At 43.6% G+C, this 20,260-nt stretch overlaps 1 protein-coding gene across 2 annotated transcripts in view; it reads left to right on the forward strand.

The window, feature by feature from the left end:
- ITGA6 (integrin subunit alpha 6) overlaps positions 1-20,260 on the forward strand; it is a 66,875-nt gene that overhangs the window by 37,508 nt on the left and 9,107 nt on the right. For both annotated transcript variants that reach the window (XM_083627395.1, XM_083627394.1), the window contains exons 7-24: positions 867-1,060; positions 1,879-1,967; positions 3,972-4,099; positions 5,500-5,595; positions 7,835-7,896; positions 8,635-8,822; positions 10,185-10,343; positions 11,116-11,231; positions 11,341-11,530; positions 11,774-11,857; positions 14,185-14,264; positions 14,440-14,517; positions 14,608-14,710; positions 15,417-15,590; positions 16,094-16,192; positions 16,997-17,107; positions 17,480-17,575; positions 18,845-18,970. In XM_083627395.1, coding sequence (XP_083483521.1) covers positions 867-1,060; positions 1,879-1,967; positions 3,972-4,099; positions 5,500-5,595; positions 7,835-7,896; positions 8,635-8,822; positions 10,185-10,343; positions 11,116-11,231; positions 11,341-11,530; positions 11,774-11,857; positions 14,185-14,264; positions 14,440-14,517; positions 14,608-14,710; positions 15,417-15,590; positions 16,094-16,192; positions 16,997-17,107; positions 17,480-17,575; positions 18,845-18,970 — 2,173 coding nt within the window. The remainder of the gene's footprint in view (positions 1-866; positions 1,061-1,878; positions 1,968-3,971; positions 4,100-5,499; positions 5,596-7,834; positions 7,897-8,634; positions 8,823-10,184; positions 10,344-11,115; positions 11,232-11,340; positions 11,531-11,773; positions 11,858-14,184; positions 14,265-14,439; positions 14,518-14,607; positions 14,711-15,416; positions 15,591-16,093; positions 16,193-16,996; positions 17,108-17,479; positions 17,576-18,844; positions 18,971-20,260) is intronic.

Genomic DNA, 20,260 nt, shown 5'->3' on the forward strand with positions numbered 1-20,260 from the left:
GCAGTGAGGGAACCACCAGAAGGCCCTTGGTGCTGGACCTCGGTGTCCCGGCTGAACGATGGGGGTGGAGATGCTCCTTCAGGGATGATCCAGCAACATTTGGAGAGCCACAGGTTTCTTATCCATGACCTAAACAAACTATAGTAAGTCTAGAGACAATGGATAAAACAATCACCATTAGCTGTACTGCTGGATAAGTGTTTAATGGTTATTGTATTGTTTAAACCAGGCATGGCCAGACTTGGCCCTCCAGCTGTTTTGGGACTACAATTCCCATCATCCTGACCAATGGTCCTGTTAGCTAGGGATGATGGGAGTTGTAGTCCCAAAACAGCTGGAGGGCTGTTTGGCCATGCCTGGTTTAAACCAACCAACCCTAACCCCTTCTACTGTGGTCCAGAGGATTAAACAGAACTTGAATTTGGGAAATCCCGATCATGAACTTTGACTTGAGTCACTCTTAGGAGCGGTACAATCTTGTGCATGTTTACTCAGAAGTAAGTCCCACTGAGTTAAAAGAGGCTTACTCCCAGGTGAGTGATCATAGGACTGCAGCCCAAGTTCCATACATGCAAAAACTGGACGAGCAATGACCAACTTGGCAAGATGGTCGTGAGTTCAGTGAGAATAAACCACCGTAAAAAAAGACAGCAAAGTACTGTAGAAATGGCCAGGGGGGTGGAAATCTAGCCGTTTATCACTGAACTTCTTAAAACTGAATTCAAGAGATCTCTCTGAGCAGCTGTATTATTTGGAAGCCCTGCGTTGAATTGTGCACTCTGCTGAACATGTTGTCTTTCTGAGGTCACTTTTATCACCTGCTTCTCACAGTTGCCTTAAACACAATGAACTTGTTGTTTTCTCAGTTGGCAAGATATTGTTGTTGGAGCGCCGCAGTACTTTGACAGGGAAGGAGAAATTGGCGGTGCTGTGTACATTTACATTAACCAGCAAGGCAAGTGGGAAGGAGTCAAACCAGTTCGGCTCACAGGACCAGCCGACTCCATGTTTGGAATCGCAGTCGAAAATATTGGTGACATTAACCAAGATGGCTTTGAAGGTAAGCTGGAAAACGATTGGCCTGCTCTTTGATGATGATGATGAATTTCATTTCTATACCACATTATATTTTTAAGAACAATATTTCAAGGCGGTTTGCAACCTACATCAAAACATCATATAAAACAATCCAGAATATTATTATTATTTATTAAATTTGTGTACCGCCCTTCATCTGAAGAATGCAGGGTGGATCACAAGATAAAAAAGACAAAATGAGGACATAAAAGACATAATAAAGCAAAAAACAAAACAAAACCCCAATAACCTGCTTTCTGGAGAAAGTCAAATAGAAAGTATACATTCAAAGCAACATGATTAACGGGAAACTAAATATTTCAAGATGAAATATTACAAAGGAGGTTCGACTACAAAAGCACATTTAACACAGCAAAATTAACAACAACAAAAACCACATGAACATTTCAAAGGAAAACACTACTAAAGGAAGTTGTCATCATTCATCCCATCTCTATACCGCTTTATATTTTAAAGAACACATCTCAAAGCGGTTTACAACAACATGACAACGTCAAATAAAACAATCCAGAATAAAACAAATTCAAGCTCCAAGGAAGAAAATGTTTCAGATCCTTCTCTAAGTGAACATTTTGTTTTCCCCAGTCGCTTGCCTGGCACCCAGAGATCTCCACGTGGTCGCCATTGGACCTGCGCCAGCTGCCAAATGCGTCTAATTTCTGATTCTCGGGCCTGGACAAACTCCATGGGCCCTGCCTTATTTGAGTAATCCATGTAGCTTTGAAAACCTGCATGTTCAGTTTGACTGTTGTTGTCCTTCTCTTTTTTTATATACAACAGATATTGCTGTAGGGGCTCCATATGACGACTCTGGCAAGGTGTATATTTATCATGGCTCCAAGGACGGGATAAACACAAAACCAGCACAGGTACTAGCTAGTGACGTTCGCTTCTCCTTCCAGTGGAACTGAAATATTTATTTCGCTTGTTTCCTAAGCTTCTCCCAAGCAGCTGCCCACTTATAGTTCTCTGCCACCTGCTTCTCTCTCTCTCCTTTGACCTTGCACGCCTCTCTCTTCTCTGCCTAATATCTTTTCATGTAAGACCCCATCTGTACTATACATTTAAAGCAATATCATACCACTTTAAACGGTCGTGCTTTCCACCAATGCATCCTGGGAACTGTAGTTCGTTATAAGGGCACTGAGTGTTGTTAAAAGGTAAAGGGACCCCTGACCATTAGGTCCAGTCGTGACCGACTCTGGGGTTGCGGCGCTCATCTCGCTTTATTGGCCGAGGGAGCCGGCGTACAGCTTCCGGGTCATGTGGCCAGCATGACTAAGCTCCTTCTGGTGCAACCAGAGCAGTGCACAGAAATGCCGTTTACCTTCCCACCGGAGTGGTACCTATTTATCTACTTGCACTTTGACGTGCTTTCGAACTGGGATCCCTATTCCCCTAATAGAGCTTCAATTCCGGAGTTTCCTGGAAAGAGAGGTTGATTGTTAAAGCACGCTGGAAATTGTAGCTCTCTGGAACGGTTTTGTCCTACGTTTCCTCAAGCTATTCCTCTTAAGAGACGCTGCTTGCTAAGTCTTTTGCCTTCTGTAGAAAATAAGATAAAAGCCTTTATCCTGTTGTTGCAGAATTCAGCTCTTCCTTCAGATTTGTATTATTATTATTTTTTGTATTATTATTTTTTTGCATGTGTGGAGCATGGCCTGCCTCCTAATAAATGCAGACGTGGTATTCTTTTATTGTTTTAATTGCCATTGATTTTTCTGTTTTTATTTATAAGTTTTATGCAGACAGGAAATCTTGGGGGGAAATTGACTATGTGTCCCGATGGCTTGTCAATGGACTCTTTTAACTGCATTAATCAATAATTCTTATAATGACATGGTTCTGGAGATTGGTGTTGATGAGATAGATGCTTGGCTAGTTCTTTTCAGTGGGAAGTGCTCACCTAATTTCCATTGATACAGTATTGGTCTGAATATAAGCCTCACTTTTCCCCCAAATTCCAACCGTGAAAAGTTGAAAATGCGGCTTAAATTCGCAACCTTACAAAAACGGGCTTTTATACGATATCGCCGCCGAAACAGACATACGGCAAAACGGAACAAAAAAATGTTTTATTGCCGATTTGCGAACTTGAGACTGTTCATTTGCCGTTTACGGGAGTCAGTGCCTGTGGAATTGCAGCCAATTGAATAGCGGTTTGCGATTTCAGCGATTCTACGGTAACTTTTGCGGGCTTGCAAGATCAAAGGCTTAAATTGGCTCGGAGTTGCAATTCTACCAACCGCAGCAATTTTCAGCCTGTAACCCAATTTTAAGGGAGTGGCTTATATTCGGCTATTGTCTCCCCCCCCCCAAATTTTTAAGGTGCGGCTTATTTGCGGGTGCGGGTTATATTCTGGCCAATACGGTAGCCTATGATTCTGTGACATTTGACAGCACCCTCTTCCATAGTGTGTACCCCATTGCGGCTCCTTTCTGACTTCCTTTAGCTGTGCTCCCCTTTTTATGACCCTTTTCTATGTCTGATTTACTCTCTGCCTTTTTCCTAAGGTGACGTTCTACTAATTGCAGGTCGAATCTTTGACCTTCCAAGTTGTATGACCCTCCAAGCCCCATCAGCCATAGCAATCCTGTTCAGTGATTAGGGACGTTGTAGTTTAGCAACATCTCAAGGGCCAAAGGTTCCCCACACCAGATGAAGCTGCTAAATACATGCATTTATTATTTAAATGTTTTTAAACCACCCTTCATCTTTAGATACATGAGGACTGTATGCAGGGACATGAACATATCAGAAAATATTCCCAAAATCCAATACACTGAAAAACAACAAAGACAACAGTGTTTATGGATGGCAGTCAAGTAGCAAAATACAGCATAACAATTTCCATTTTTTCGCACTGTTTCAGATTCTGGATGGTGGGGCAAACGGAGTCTCATCCTTTGGTTATTCTATCACCGGAAACATGGACCTTGACAAAAACTCCTATCCTGATATTGCTGTTGGGTCTCTTTCAGATTCTGTAGCTGTTTACAGGTGTGTAGCGCCTTCTTGATTTAACCTTAACTCTGGGGTCCTTAATGTGCCACCTGTCACACCCTGGTTGTTCTCAGACACCTCCTTTGTCACCCTTAAAAAATAACTGAGGGTTTGGGGCATTGTTTGTTTGGAAGGTTTCCTGCTTTCTTTGGTTTTTTTTTAAATTTGTTATGGGGTGTGCACAGGCTTTTTGTTTATTTGTAGGGGGTGGGGGAGTCTGAGCATCACCAGTTTTCTTCTGTGAAGTGGGTATTTTGTGGTGCCCTAACAGTTTTTTCCATGGGGTCACGAAGAGTTGGACTAAACAACAACAACAACAGTTTCTTAGATTTCCAAATGTGCCACTGAGCCCAAACATTTTTGAGGAGACTAGACTTAACAGTTGGCCTGAGTTTCCACAGTGTATTTTTCATCTTTTAAGAACGGTGAGGCCCCAAACTTCCATAAATATTAAAATGAGTGAGTCCTTGAACAAGAGCAGTCACATGGGCATAATTCTCTCAGACATAGGAATGATGATATAGTAAAGACATAGGAATGATGATATAGTAAATGTGCCTTGGACTGTACCATTTCAGAGTGTTGGGGGCCTAGAATCCTCCCCCCCTACAATCAATATTTCAGTGTTCCGGGAATTGTTTTCCAGTGTGGAGGGCCAAGCCAGTCATGTGACTCTATCTGCTGCCCAGTGGCATAGCGTGGGTTGCCAGTGCCCGGGGCTCCATGGAGGAAGGGAAACAGATGGGTGCGCATTCAACTGCCCAACGACATCCATGTCACCCAAGAGATCGCAGCCGCAGAGATAAGAAAATAAGAGCCGTTCCTTTTGTCCTGGTTCGCATGGACAAGCTGTTTTCAATGGAGCCCTGTGGCAGAAGCGTGCAGCTGTGTTGAGGCAGCAATGGGTGTTGAAATTTTGCGTCCCTAACTGTTTTGAGCATGGGGAAACCGCCCCTTTGGCCCCCATCCCACGCTACACCACCGCTGCTGCCTAAAGTAGAACAGTCCAGACACAGGAGAATGTCATCCAGGCCTAAGTTGCCACTGTTGTGGGAATAATTGCGCATAAAAACAGAGACAGACAGAAAGAATGACAGACAGACTAGGACTGAGGAAGAGATGACAGTTTTATTCTAAATGCAGTCACCCAGCCTTTGTTTATCAGATGTGCAACATATTTTGATGAAATATTTTACTCTAAACCCTCTTGTGCTTTCGGTGCTAACACACTGCAAAGAACTAGGCCACTCTGTCAGAGCCTCTCCCTACTACAGCATGAAAATAGAAAGCCCAATGGGGCTTTCCCTGTCTGTTAGCCTAAGAATTCCTTCCTCAAGTGCCATTCATTGAAATAACAAGTTTCTTCCCCAACCTCCTCTTCCCTCCTGACATACAAGATCGCGGCCTGTGGTGAACGTTAAGAAAACTATTAAGATAGACCCTGGCAGAATAGACCTAAAGAAAAAGAACTGTGAAGTCCCCAGCGGGATTTGGTAAGCCGTTGAATTCCTAATATTTGTTTCAATGTTTTGGCAAACATTCATGTGTTTCATATGCACGAGAATTTCCACTATATGGTGCACTGCTTGGGAGGTGACTATGCCAGCCTGCAAATACACTGTTACCTGTTAGGTTGGATTGTTGATGTTGCTCCTGTATTGTTTAAGAGCTACAACAATGCCTCTTCTTGCCATGTTGCCTTGGTAATGTTGGAAGCAAGGGATCATTGCTCCAACCCATCCCTCTCACTTATTGAGGCAGCAGGGCCTCATGGGTCTCTTCCTCCTCGCCGTCTTTACCAATATCTACTCTCCTAGCCTGAAGGCCGCAGTTCTTAAAGACCTGGCCTGAAGAGGAACGTTGCTTTGCCTTTTTGTGGCCACTCAACAGACACACTTCTTCCCTGTGCCGTTGAGCAAGGGTTGTAGTATGGAAGGCACCCAATTCTTCTGGCCAGCCATGCTTAGGGGACCGTGAGGGTCCTGGCTCAGCTCTGAAGGGTCCAACCCTCAAATTCTGTGAGCTCTGAACCACCAGCCTCTGATTCTATGGGCTTTGAACCACCAACATGGCAGTCCTGGTCTCAGCTATCTTCTCCTCCTTGGAGCTCAAGGCTGGAGCCCTACAAACCTTTTATGGTGGAGACCACGCTGCCAGGTTTTTTAAGACCCTTGGACAAGGTGTCCTCAGTGCGCCTGCTCCATGAGTCACCATTTTTGCTACAGTCACCATTGCCTTTTCTCTTTGGGACCAGCCCGTACCGTTGCCCGGAACACCAAGCAAGCTCTTCTTCTCATTGTTCTTGTCCCTGATCACTAGGTTTGGGCGACATCCAGTTTTCAACACCGTGGTATATCAGCAGCTATATACCGCAAAACGGTGGTTCCTCTGGTTACGAACTTAATCTGTTCTGGAGGTCCGTTTGTAGCCCGAAACTGCTCATAAAATGAGGCCAGCTTTTGCTAATGGTGCCTCCTGCTGTTGCCGCGCAGCCGGCACGCGACTTCCGCTCACATCCCGGGGCAAAGTTCGCAACAAGGGGCATCTACTTCCTGGTTAGTGGAGCTCGTAACCTGCAGCGTTCGCAAGGAGGACAGTACGTAACAATGAGGTTCCACTGTACGCTGATACATCACGATGTCTGGAATGTATCGCAGCTGCGTCTTCCTATCCCCACCACCTTACGGGAAGAAGAAACAGCTGAGATACATCACCCAGCCCTGCTGAGCAAGCTGGAGGGACATCAGGGCTTCGTTAAACTGCTCAGCTGGGGGGCAGGAAGCGTCCTGTCCCCCATCTGAGCAAGTACAAATACCACTCAGGATCACGCAAGCCGGAGGGGCGGGGGGCTTCCATAAAGACGCAGGCAGGCAGAGCCCAAGAAGGTGCTCCCCCAGAACCTTCTTCGGCTCCGCCTGCAACTTGAGCTGGCGCCACGTATTGCCAGCTCAAATTGTTTGAAACCGGTAGCGCGATCTGAACGCCATACCAGTTTCAGACGATTTATCAACTAGGAGAAGGTTGGCTAGAGCCTGCCCTTACCTGGCCCTCACTCCGCCCCCCAGCCTGCATCCGATTGGCTAGCCGGGGAGGGGGCGGAGCGACGGTCCAGCAAGCAAGGTGGGGTGTTACCCAGGCTCGGGAATTCTGGACCGGGTCGCAAACCCCGCCCATCGCTTAGATGGATGAGTGGATGAGCTGGTAATTGCCAGCTAAAATTGTCTGAAACCGGTATTGTGATCTGAACGCCATACCGGTTTCAAACAATTAATAATAATAATAATTTATTATTTATACACCGCCCATTTGGCTGGGTTTCCCCAGCCACTGGGCGGCTTCCAACTGAATATTAAAAACAATACAGCATCAGACATTAAAAACTTCCCTAAACAGGGCTGCCTTCAGTTGTCTTTTAACTGGTATGGCGTATGTATCGCCCAGCTCTACTGATCACTTGCTTAGAGCCGATGGGGTAGTGGCAGCGAAGAGGCAGAGGAGCAGCAAGGATTTCAAGGGGCTGACCATAGCAGTCTCTTTCCCTTTTCCTTCTTGGAACAATGCAAATACCAGGCCTCAAGACGACAGAAGCTGTGTTTATGGCACCAAGTACTTGACTATAGAGGGTGGGCATTGAAGCAATGCATTTACTCTCGAGATTCCAGCAGCTTTTGGTGAAATGTCTCCAGTGCTGAACTCTTTGAAGTTTATTTCTGTGCTCTTGAATTCTTCCAGCGTGAACATTGAAGCGTGCTTTGAGTACACAGCTAGTTCCAGTGACTTCAACCCCAAACTAAGTAAGTTGGTATGATATAACGATACTTGCATATTGTTAAGTGTAGCTCCCACAACAATTTGTCCCATTTGCAAATGTGTCCATGGACCCCAATTATTATTATTTTTTTGCGATCCCCTGTTCTGCATTGTTTTAGTTTCACGTTTTCATGCAAATATGCCTGAAGTTCGACACTTGTGTCCTTACAAAGCCAGTTCAGTGGCACATCTTGCAAGGTGACCAGGTCTTAAAACTTGTTGCCTTCCTAGGTATGTAGGTATGTTGATATGTACAGTACAGGGAGGTATTATATAGAGTAATGTAGGTACATTTTATGTTATGAAAATAAGGTAGTGTGTTACGTATGTGTACTAAATAAATATGTATGTGTTTTATATGCTTATAAAAAAATCTAAAAAAAATAAAAATAAAATAAAACTTGTTGCCTTCCAGGGCAAGGCAGGGGAAAAAATGGGCTAATGTACAACATCTGTAAGATAGTATACCAGCCTTTCCCAACCTGGTGCCCCTCCACACGTGTTATGGACTACAAATCCCATAAGCCCCCTAAGGCAGGGATGGTGGGATTTGTAGTCCTGCAATATGTAGAGTGTGCTAGGTTAGGAAGGCTAAACTGCATTGGTTTCTAGTACCATGTAAACAAAGAGCAGTGAATTAAACATGGTACAACTTGTCTTCCCTTATACTATTTCTGAGGGTTCTTTTTCTTTCCACTCCAACCCCCGCCCCCACTTCCCAGTTCTGAACTATACAATTGAAGTAGAAAATGAGAGGAGGCGATCGGGCTGGCCGTCCAGAGTGCAGTTTTCCGATCGACTCTCTTCCAGAGGGCAGTCTCTTGAGCGACTCTCCGATCAGCTGAGTGGGAGTGTGACTCTCCAAGGACAGAAGAAAGAAGAGTGTGTGACCAAAAAACTCGTATTGCAGGTGTGAGAAGCGCAGAGGCTTCTGCTTTTAATGCTGCCCCATTCAGGTCTAGTTTCGCCAACGATACGCTTTCAGGTGAACTTGAGGTGGCCTCCAGCTTGTGGGTCACATATGAGATCCATTGTGATGCCGTGATTAGAAAGCTGGCTTGGGAAAACCTGTGGCCACGTTCCCACACAGCCATGAAGCCCATTGGGTGACCTTTGGCAAGTCCGTCTCCATCAGCCTTAGCCTACCTCACAGAGTTGTTGTGAACATACAGGTGAACAACATGTATGCCAGCTATTGCGAGCTCTGTGAGTTTGCATGTTCTAATCATTGCACGGAATAACAATTTCATGTTTGTTTCTTTAGTTCAGGCAGGAGGAGTTTGCATAATATAATAATAATAATAATAATAATAACAATTTATTATTTATATCCTGCCCATCTGGCTGGGTTTCCCCAGCCACTCTGGGCAGCTTCCAACAAAACACTAAAATACAATAACCTTTTAAACATTAAAAGCTTCCCTGAACAGGGCTGCCTTCAGATGTCTTCTAAAAGTTTGGTAGTTATTTTTCTCTTTGACATCTGATGGGAGGGCATTCCACAGGGAGGGCGCCACTACCGAGAAGTCCCTCTGCCTGGTTCCCTGTAACTTGGCTTCTCGCAGCGAGAGAACCACCAGAAGGCCCTCGGCGCTGGATCTCAGTGTCCGGGCAGAACAATGGAGGTAGAGAGACTCCTTCAGGTATACTGGACCGAGGCCATTTAGGGCTTTAAAGGTCAGCACCAACACTTTGAATTGTGCTCAGAAACGTACTGGGAGCCAGTGTAGGTCTTTCAAGACTGGTGTTATATGATAGGAATATCAAAACATTATGCATGTATGTAAGCACCCTAGGAACAAATTCCTTGCTTGCGTCCTTTGGTGTTACAAGCAAGGAATTTGCCCACCATTTCATTTGACTTTAATATTTTTAAAAAAATAGTCCACTAAAGGCCTCCATTGCTCTATAAAAATTTCATCATTTTGAATGCATAGTCCTTTACTTTCAAAAGCCACTCCTCCTTCATTGGAACCTCTTCTTCTTTTCATTTCTGCGCATATAATATCCTAGCTGCTGCTGCTGTCACATACATAAATAGTTTGGCAATGCGAGTAGTTACTTTTAGGTCAAGTATTTGTGGGATGGCCCTAGCCGGTTGAACTAATGTGCCAATGTTGGAAACCGAGATGTTGTCACAGTCATGGAATTGTGCAGGCTGGGGCCTTCGTGCAAGCTGAACGCAGAGTAAGTTTGAAGCCAGAATATTTGCTGCCAAACCCAGCAGGGGGTTATTCTGTGTGGTAATAATTCAAATGTATGTATCTCTTAGGAAAATATCAAAGATAAACTGCGTCCAATTCCTATAACAGTTGGCGTCGCAATAAACGGCTCCGAGTCCAGCTCTCAGTCTAGGAGAAGACAAGGACAGTCGCTCCCGGAACTTCTTCCCATTCTAAATTCCAATGAACCAAGTACAGTTAATGCGGAAGTAAGTTTTCCCCCCCTTCCCTTTCTAATCTCGAGATCTGTTCTAGCCTGATCAGTTCATTTTGCACCATGTCTCAGAAACACATAGAAAGAAGGAAAGGTTTGTCTGAGTAACAATTCGGAAATCTGCATTTGTAACGTCTGCATGCTTGTTGATGTGCGCTGTCTGTTAATCCAAAATTCGCAGGGGGCCGAGGCTCCCCCAGAATTCTTGAAAATTGAGGGACCAGGCCCCCTCAATATTCCGCATCTGCAGTGGGCCCCGTTGGACCTCCTGATGCATGCATGACGTCACATGTGCAGGCCAGCCCCCCCCCCAAAGTTCTTCGCTCTCTCCCTTCCCAGCCTTGCGGAGAGAGGACAGGGAACTGCGCACGGGGCGGGCGCCACTTTGCTGCGCTCCTGGCGCTGTTTGCCCCGTGCTCCTGGCTGCATACTGTAAGGTCGCAAATATAAGCTGCACTTTTCACAGTCGGAATTTGAAATAAAAGTGAGGCTTATATTCAGGCCAATACGGTATATGCGCACAAGAGCAATAATAGGTACGTTGTCAGGCTTTTCAAATTCCTTGAAAGCCAGTTCTGCACCTCATAAATATTTGGGTGTAGAAATTTGACACAGCACTATTTGGGTTGATTGAATTTAAGTGTCGCGCGGAAAAAGACCAAAAAAGTGACTTGTGGCACAGGATGACTATACCTCCTCTGCTTCCTGTGTGGCTGTAATTCTTTAAATTCGATGCTGTTTCAAATCTAAACTTGCGTTCATTGTAGGTGCAGTTCCTGAAAGAAGGTTGTGGAGAAGACAATATTTGCCACAGCAATTTGAAGCTTCATTACAGATTTTGCACCAAAGAAGGAAATGAAGACAGATTTTCCTATTTACCAATGTAAGTCTTTAAGAAACGGGATACCGGTTTTGAAAATAAAGTCGTTTGTGTTCCTTGGAGGCTTTTCTTCCCGCCAGTCCCTAAAACCTGACTCGTTCTGTGTCCTTAGTAAGAACAACATTCCAGTGCTTGTTCTCAAAGACCAAAAAGACATTGCCCTTGAAATCACAGTGACAAACAATCCGTCGGACCCGAGAGATCCTGAGGCAGATGGCGAAGACGCCCATGAAGCTAGACTCATAGCTACCTTTCCAGATAGCTTGACTTACTCTGCTTTTAGGGAGCTGAAAGCCTTTCCGGTAAGTTCTGTTTCCGTGTAAAAAAAGCATTTCAGGAAAACGCATTGTAAACTTGATCATGGGAAATCACGTTGGTGAAAGACGGGACTCCACAGTGTCATCCCGTGTCGCCGTGTTATAATGCACGTAAAACGCTTTTTCTTTGCTGATGTAGCTGAGTCCCAGGTGATGCGGACATTCAAAGAACCTTTTCGTTATTTCATTTAACTCTTTGCATTGAAATATCGATCTCTTTTAACTCAGGAGAAACAACTGACCTGCGGGGCTAATCCAAATGGCTCTCAAGTAGACTGTGAACTTGGAAATCCTTTCAAGAGAAATTCTTCCGTAAGTGGTTTTTTCTTCTAGAGCCAATGCCTCGCGTACAGTGGTATCTTGGCTTTCGAACGTAATACATTCTGGAAGACCGTTCGGCTTCCGAAGCGTTCGAAAACCGAGGCACAAAGGGCCGTCAGCAAATTCAGTTGAGAAAATTGAAAAATACGCGGCAGAAGCCGTTGGACTTCCGAGGCGCGTTTGAAAATGGAAGAATTTACTTCCGGGTTTTTGGTGTTCGGGTTCCAAAACGTTCGTCAACGGAGACGTTGGCAAACCGAGGTTCCACTGTATTTTAAAACCAGTGTTTACTCAACATCTGATAACTGAATGTGCTCCTTTTATTCCAAGCTAAAATCATTCCCCCCCCCAATAAGCTACTGTATTTTTCTGTGTATAAAACGTCCCCATGTATAAGATGACCCCTATTTCTTTTTTAACCCAAATGTAAGAAATTAAGTTGTTTAGCTTTTTGGGGTGGGGTGGGGGAGGTCACGTCCGGCAGTTGCTCACCCGCCTGCCTGCCACTGCCAATTGCTTGCCACAGCCACTGCCAATCACACACCTTGCCACAGCCGCCAATTGTCTGCTCACTTGCCACTACCAACATCCCACCCGCCCACTTGCTGCAGCTGCCAATCGCCTGCCCGCCTCGCCACAGCCGCCAATCACCTGCCCACTTGCCGCAGCCAATCGCTAGCAGGCCTTGCCGCAGCCACCAATCACCCGCCCTATCGCTGCTGCCAATCTCCTGCTTGCTGCTGCCATTAATCGCACGTCCCCCCTCTGCATTCACTATATAAGACGACACCCAATTTTTGGCTTTTTTTTTTTTAAGCAAAAAGCACCGTCTTATACACGGAAAAAATACGGTATTCATTAACCATCTAGTCAGGACAGAAACTTATAATAACAATCAGAAGTAACGTGAAGGAGCATCTTACAGTTGATATGTAAAAGAAAAGATCGGAAACAATGAAGCACAAAATTAGGGCATTATATTTATACCATAGTAAAGAGAGCAATCCAAACCCTGGCCAGGCATCGGGGGGCATGATGGATTGGCATAGCCATCACCGCAGCTGCAGCCCTGTTAACTCATGCCAGCCAAGGTGGAAGGCAGGAGAGACCAAAGCTGCCTCTGGGGCACATAGTAATGAAAATGGGACTGGCTCCTGGGTCTGTCTCCATCCCTGGAATGCCTTGTGGGGAAAACAGGGATTCTCCACCCTTGGAGTGATGGCAGAGCTCTTCCCTCTGCTCCGGGTTGGTGTCCCCTGAACACCTTGTAAAAAAATAAAATAAACATATTTATTGAAAGTTCAAAAAGTATATAATTATATGTGTACTAAACATGGTGAGACGTAAATAAAAGAGAGAGAAAAGAAACAGAACCCATGTAGAAAGGAAAATAAAGGGGGGACGACCCAAACTATACTTTAAAGGTAAAGGAACCCCTGACCATTAGGTCCAGTCGTGGACGACTCTGGGGTTGCGGCGCTCATCTCGCTTTATTGGCCAAGGGAGCCGGCGTACAGCTTCCGGGTCATGTAGCCAGCATGACTAAGCCACTTCTGGCGAACCAGAGCAGCGCCGTTTACCTTCCCACCGGAGCGGTACCTATTGATCTACTTGCACTTTGACGTGCTTTCGAACGGCTAGGTTGGCAGGAGCAGGGACCGAGCAATGGGAGCTCACCCCGTTGTGGGGATTCGAACCGCCAGCCTTCTGATTGGCAAGTCCTAGGCTCTGTGGTTTAACCTACAGTGCCACCCGCGTCCCAAACTATATTTTACAAGGTTGTTATTGTACTTCACCAGATCTTAACCTATTACAGTATTTGTAAGAATGGATTCCAAATATCATTGAATTTGTCCATGGCAAGTCTGCATTCATATGCAAGTTGTTCATATGTTGTGAGTTTGTGTAAGTCTTCAATCCAATCGTAGAAGGGAGCTGCATTTTTATTTTTGCAATTATCAATATCAGTCTTTTTGCTGTGGTAAGGACACAGAGAGTCCACTTGTATTGTCCTTTTGTAAGGTTCCATGTTCTGGGTATATAATTCAAGAGGGTATTTTGCTGTGTAAATGTAAGGCTGTTCCATACAGTTCTGTTGATAGTTTCAGTTACCTTCTGCCAAAAATATTTCAGTATAGGACAATGAAAAAACATGTCGCCTAAACACCTTGCTGAACATTTCATAGTCAATTCAAGTATCTAGCCAATGACTGCCAGCCCCTTAAAGCATCTATCAGAATTACCTATCTAGTACATAAAGCAAAAATTGATATGTCTCTAATATATATTAATCACTTTGCATTTATTCCATTTCTCAGGTTACATTCTACGTGATTTTAAGTACAACTAAAGTTAATGTCGATACCAAGGACTTGGACATTAATCTGAAATTGGAGACGTAAGATTTTTTTATTTTTTTAAAAGCATTAGTTGCTTTTTCTAACGCTTGTAAATATTCTGAAATGGTTGTGACTTGGTTGTGAATGCGGCGTAATTATGACATGGAAATGGCTAGTGGTTTTAAAAACCAAGCAGAAAAAGACAAGTGTCCTTTTGTTTCCTTTTTGTTGCAGAACAAGCAATCAAGTTAATTTGGATCCAATTACCGCTAGTGCTAAAGTAGTTATTGAACTGCTTTTGTCACTCACAGGGTAAGTGTCTTATATTTAGCGTAACAAATCAATGCTAGAGACAATCCTTTTGTGATGGTCATTAAAATGTGATGTTTCTTTTAACAATAGGGCGGCTAAGCCTGCCCAGGTGTACTTTGGAGGCAACGTCATCGGTGAAAGCGCTATGAAATCTGAGGAGGACATCGGCAGCTTAATAGAATATGAATTCAGGGTAAGTTGATATATATATGAAGGAACAGTTCTAGCACCTTCATTATACATCTTTAGGCGCAAAGCGAAAACGTTCCTTTTCAACCAGGCCTTTGACTTGTTGACATCTGATGTCTTTTTAAATGTGCGGGTGTGCGTGTGTGTGTTATTGGTTTGTTGTTGTTCTTCCTTTTACAATGTATTTTGTGTTGTAATGTTATCAGGGCCAGATTTAGGTTTGATGAGGCCCTAAGCTACTGAAGGTCATGGGGCCCTTTATATGTCCAGCTGTCCTTTGTCAACAACAAATGGTTGCTGTTTTTGTGTGTTGAATATATGCTATATGGTAATTTATGGACCTAATAGGTATCCAAAGCCATTTGGACATGTTGCCGTGCAACCAGTCCATGCAGAATGTAGGCACCCTATATATAGAAATGAGCAAACCAGTGATATTTTAGGGACTTACATCATAGGAACCCACACAACACAAAACACTGTTGCTGTATGTAGGTTTTATTTTATTTGTTTTTTATCTTACGTTTTGGAAATGTACATCCAGATTTTTTTCCTTTAACTTTTTGGGGGTCTCCAAGAGAGTGGAGCTATAGCTTGTTTTGCTTCATCTGCAGATGAAGAGCGGTATGCAAAAAACAAACAAACCAATATCGATAATGTCTTGTTGCATGAGAAAATGCATGTTTGTTTGTTTTTAATATTCTTGGCAGATAATTAACTTGGGCAAGCCACTAAAAACATTTGGCACAGCTTCCTTGGACATCCTGTGGCCAAAAGAAATCAAGGGAGGCAAATGGCTGCTGTATTTGGTATCTATCAACTCCAAAGAGTTAGGAGAAGTCCAGTGCGAACCTCGGAATGAAATAAACCCTTTGGGAATTAAGGTAAATTAGCGTTGCCTGTCTGAACATTGCAGGGATTTATTGCAGCTCTTTGGCAACTGGAAGAAGGCTGTATGTTGTTGTCTTTGCAAGAGTGCCTGAGAAAAAGTGCATATAGGGAATTGGGTGGTGATGCTGCTGTATATACTTTTGACAAACCTGCAGAATTCAGTTCTCCTGCATAAATCCTGCTCCAACTACTCAGGTGTGTTAATCTTTTAAATCTTCTATAGCAGGGGTGACCAACTCCCAAGAGACTGTGATCTACTTACAGAGTTAAAAATGGGCAGTGATCTACCCCATTTTGGGGGGTTCAGGTCATAGTTGCTGAGCTTTTTTTAGGGGAGCCAAAGTTGTTTAGCTTCTTTGTGGGGAGTCTGTGATCTACCACAGACGTCCTGTGATCTACCGGTAGATCACGAATTTACCTGTTGGACGTGCTTGTTCTATAGCACACTTCTTTTAAAAAGACCCGACTGCATTTGTATCCCTGTTCATTTTTATAGATGTCTCGAAGTTCAAGGACAAAACGTCAAGTCGCAGAGAAACAGACAGAGGGTGGCAAAAGCTTTTCTTTGTTTTCAGAAAGAAAATATAAGACTTTGGTAAGCATTTGCCTTAACCTGTTACCAGCTGCTTTGTATGCCTCTCTCTCCCTTTGTTTTCCAAATTAGTCATCAAGTGCGGATGCCAAGGGTGGATATTTATGCAGGGAGATATTAGGCATAAAGATTTTGAATTCCTGTTGAATAATTTTGTTGAGTTGCATGTAACACGTATTTTAAAAATAACTGTTGTTTTGAAATTTAAAAGATTACAGTTGCTTGTCACCTTAAAGATGAACACTTAAATAAATGTTTGCAGATTAGAGCCCAATTTATTAGTGGGCACTAGTCTGTGACAGTTTATGTCCTAATAAAATGATCCACAACGTAACTGGCTGTGTTGAACTATATAAATTCTTTATACATCATATAAACATAACTCTTTTCACATTATCTAACTGAGTAGGAGCAATAAGGACCAACATTTAGATCAGGAAATACAAAAATATCAGTTCTTATATACGTAATGTCCAAATAGAAGCTTTTGTGTTCCACGTATGTACGAATGAATCAGATATGAACCATACTTTGCAAAGGCAGATGTGGAACATTACAAAGAAAAGATCATCTTTTGCAAGTACTGCTCCTTAAAGTTGTTACGTTTGACACTTGTATTCGCTAAGACATACGTGGAACACAAAAGCTTCTATTTGGACATATATAAGACATATATAAGAACTGATCTATTTGTATTTCCTGTTCTAAAAGCTTTCATTGTTCCTTTTGGCTGCAAAACAGCACATTTGGCAGAAACATCACCTTAAAAGTATGAACTTTAAAAAAAGTTTTGCGTATTTCATGCAGGAATGTAACAAGGAGGCAAACTGTGTCACCATAAGATGCCCACTACAAGGACTGGACAGCAAAGCATCTGTTGTGTTGCGTTCAAGACTATGGAATAGCACTTTTCTAGAGGTATGCTCCATTAACTTGTCTTAGATAGATTCTCTGTTCAGGGAAGTTTTTAATGTGTGACATTTTAATGTATTTTTAATGTATTTAATGTATTTTTTACATTAAATACATTAATGTATTTTTTAAATGTATTTAATGTATTTTAATGTATTTTTAATCTTTGTTGGAAGCCGCCCAGAGTGGCTGGGGAAACCCAGCCAGATGGGTAGGGTACAAATTTATTAGTAGTAGTAGTAGTAGTAGTAGTAGTAGTAGTATTTGGACCACATCTTTTTATTTGACCTAATGCAAATCTCTTTCTTTCTTTCTTTCTTTCTTTCTTTCTTTCTTTCTTTCTTTCTTTCTTCTTTCTTTCCTACCCCGCTTTACCAGGAATACTCTAAAATGAGCTACCTAGACATTGTCCTTAGAGCAACCATCAGCATCGCTGCGGCAGATAACATTAAGCTGGCAAACGAAGCTACTGATGTGAGTCTGTAACACTTCTTTTGGCGATGGAGGCTGTACGTTTTCGTAGGCAGGGAGGGAACTGTTCCTTCGGGCACGAGGCACACAGCATGTTCAACAGGGAATATACTTCAGTAAGGAATCCTCTTTCAGCCATATTCCCTTCTGGCTGATTTCCCAGGGGCCACATATGTGTGGTGGGTGGGGCCAGGGCAAAAGTGGATGGAACCGCAACTGTAAATCTCAGCTTTTTACAGTGGGCTGATTTCTGCACACATGCCTGCATTGGAGGGAATTGGACCATCTGACCATCTGGGTCCCTTCTAACTCTACAATTCAGTGAGTCTGCAACTCAGCCCAGGCAAGCAGGAAGCACTGTTGGTAGTGCAAGGATACAATCCAGCCTGGCAAAAGCACCTGAGGAGGCTGCATGGCAGGGGGAGTGAGAAGGGTGTAGCCTGGAGCGAGGGGGTGTGGATGGGGAGAGCCAGATAGAGCTGCTTTTCAGGGCTGTATTTGCCCCCACCCCACCGAACCTAAGATTTCCCACTTTGCTGTAGACCAGGGTTTCCCAAACTGGGGTCTCCAGCCGTTGTGTGGACTACAACTTCCATCACCCCTAGCTAGCAGGACCCAGTGGCCAGGGATGTTGGGAACTGTAGTCCCAAAACAGCTGGAGACCCAAGTTTGGGAAACCTTATTGCAGACGATACTGAGCTAGACAGCCCGATGGACCTGCTTGGGTATAAGATATCCTTCCTACGTTCCTACTTTTGTTGTTGTTTAGTCGTGTCCGACTCTTTGTGACCCCATGGACCAGAGCACGCCAGGCACTCCTGTCTTCCACTGCCTCCTGCAGTTTGGTCAAACTCATGCTGGTAGCTTCGAGAACACTGTCCAGCCATCTCGTCCTCTGTTGTCCCCTTCTCCTTGTGCCCTCCATCTTTCCCAACATCAGGGTCTTTTCCAGGGAGTCTTCTCTTCTCATGAGGTGGCCAAAGTATTGGAGCCTCAGCTTCAGGATCTGTCCTTTCTGTCAGCACTCAGGGATGATTTCATTAAGAATGAAGAGGTTTGATCTTCTTGCAGTCCATGGGACTCTCAAGAGTCTCCTCCAGCACCATAATTCAAAAAGTCCTACTTTTAGTTGCTACTAATAAACCATCTGAAAAACGGTTTAACACTGTCCACTATGATTCCATTGCTCAAAAGGATGCAGATTTTTAAAGTTCAACACGTTGTGCCCAGCTATCTTCTCCACTGACATCTATGTATTTTCCCGATCTGTAGGTGCGGGTGACAGTCTTCCCTGCAAAGACGGTAGCTCTGTATAAAGGGGTGCCTTGGTGGATCATCTTAGTAGCTATTCTTGCAGGCTTGTTAATGCTTGCTCTGTTGGTATTCTTGCTATGGAAGGTGAGTTGTTTTACTAATATGCTATTTTAATATGTGTTCCACAGATCATGGGGTGGTTGTTTTTTTACAGATGGAAAGATACCACCATCCACTTTGTATAGGGAAATGTCTTTCCTTTGGTTGAGATGTTAAGTGAAACAACTTGCCTAAACAAGCAAGTAGTAGGGGGTAAAAAACCAGTTTTGATGTTATAAGTATTTGTGCTGAAAAATACCTGGTGATAATTTTAAACTCATGTGCATTTTGTTTTTTTTGTAGGATAGCATTTATCTTCATAAGATGCCAAAATAGTATTTATAATATGAAAATTAATTTTGAGACTTGTTATTAAATGGGGAAGCAATTCCTAATTTTAAAATAAATATGCATAGACATGAGTCAATCTTGTTAGGATTGAACGTTGGCACTGAGGCTATTTTTTTTAACAAAGGACAGAATTCTGAATTAACCAAGATCATAAAGGAGACCACATGTAATGCTAAGCCAAACCATAGAATCACATGTCCAGATTCCTGGAAAGAATATCATGACTGCCGTATTCCTTTAATACTGCTCCTTCTGCACTGCTGTGAGATAAGCTATGGTTTGGCTTAGTGTTACATCTAAATCAGACCCGCGGTTTATCTCCCCCAAACCACAAGCAGCAAGCCATAGAATAAACCTTGACTGCTGTTCATGGTTTATCTGCAACATGATAAATCTTGAGTCTAGATTTGGATGCAACCAAGCCACGCCATGGCTTATTTCACCACAGCATAGTAGAAACAGAACTGGAGGAAGAACAAAGCAGCCGCAATCTTCTTCCCAAGAAACCCACAAATTTTCCTCATTCGTGCCAAGCTATGATTTGGTTTAGCTTTTTTCTGTATGAACTGGGCCAGTCTCTTTTATGATCTCGGTTCGCTTCAGAATCCTGTCCTTTGTAGTTATGTAAAAATACCCTAGCGTTATGTGTGAACCAGGTCACCATCTTGAGATGTTTTTCACATATCTACATCTAAACACGCTCTGTGTGTGTATGTGTACATGAATGTGCTGCCCCTTGCAGCAAAGGATAATTGATAAGGATTTCAGCTCGCTACCTGATGGACCCAATCATTCTCCGTGCGAAGCATTGTTGCCCAGATATATGGGGATTCCCATAGGACTCAATATGCCACCCTTTCCACTACCTCAGTGTGCAGGACGATGCCATGTGCCAAAAACCTTACAGGAAATGGAAGGTTCATGAACACCTCCCACAGTTCTTCCTCTCAGTGCCGTTCAGATTCGTTGAGGTCAAGGTGTTGA

This window comes from Podarcis filfolensis, assembly GCF_964270895.1.
Source record: "Podarcis filfolensis genome assembly, chromosome: 1".
In the NCBI taxonomy this organism is placed as follows: Eukaryota; Metazoa; Chordata; class Lepidosauria; order Squamata; family Lacertidae; genus Podarcis; species Podarcis filfolensis.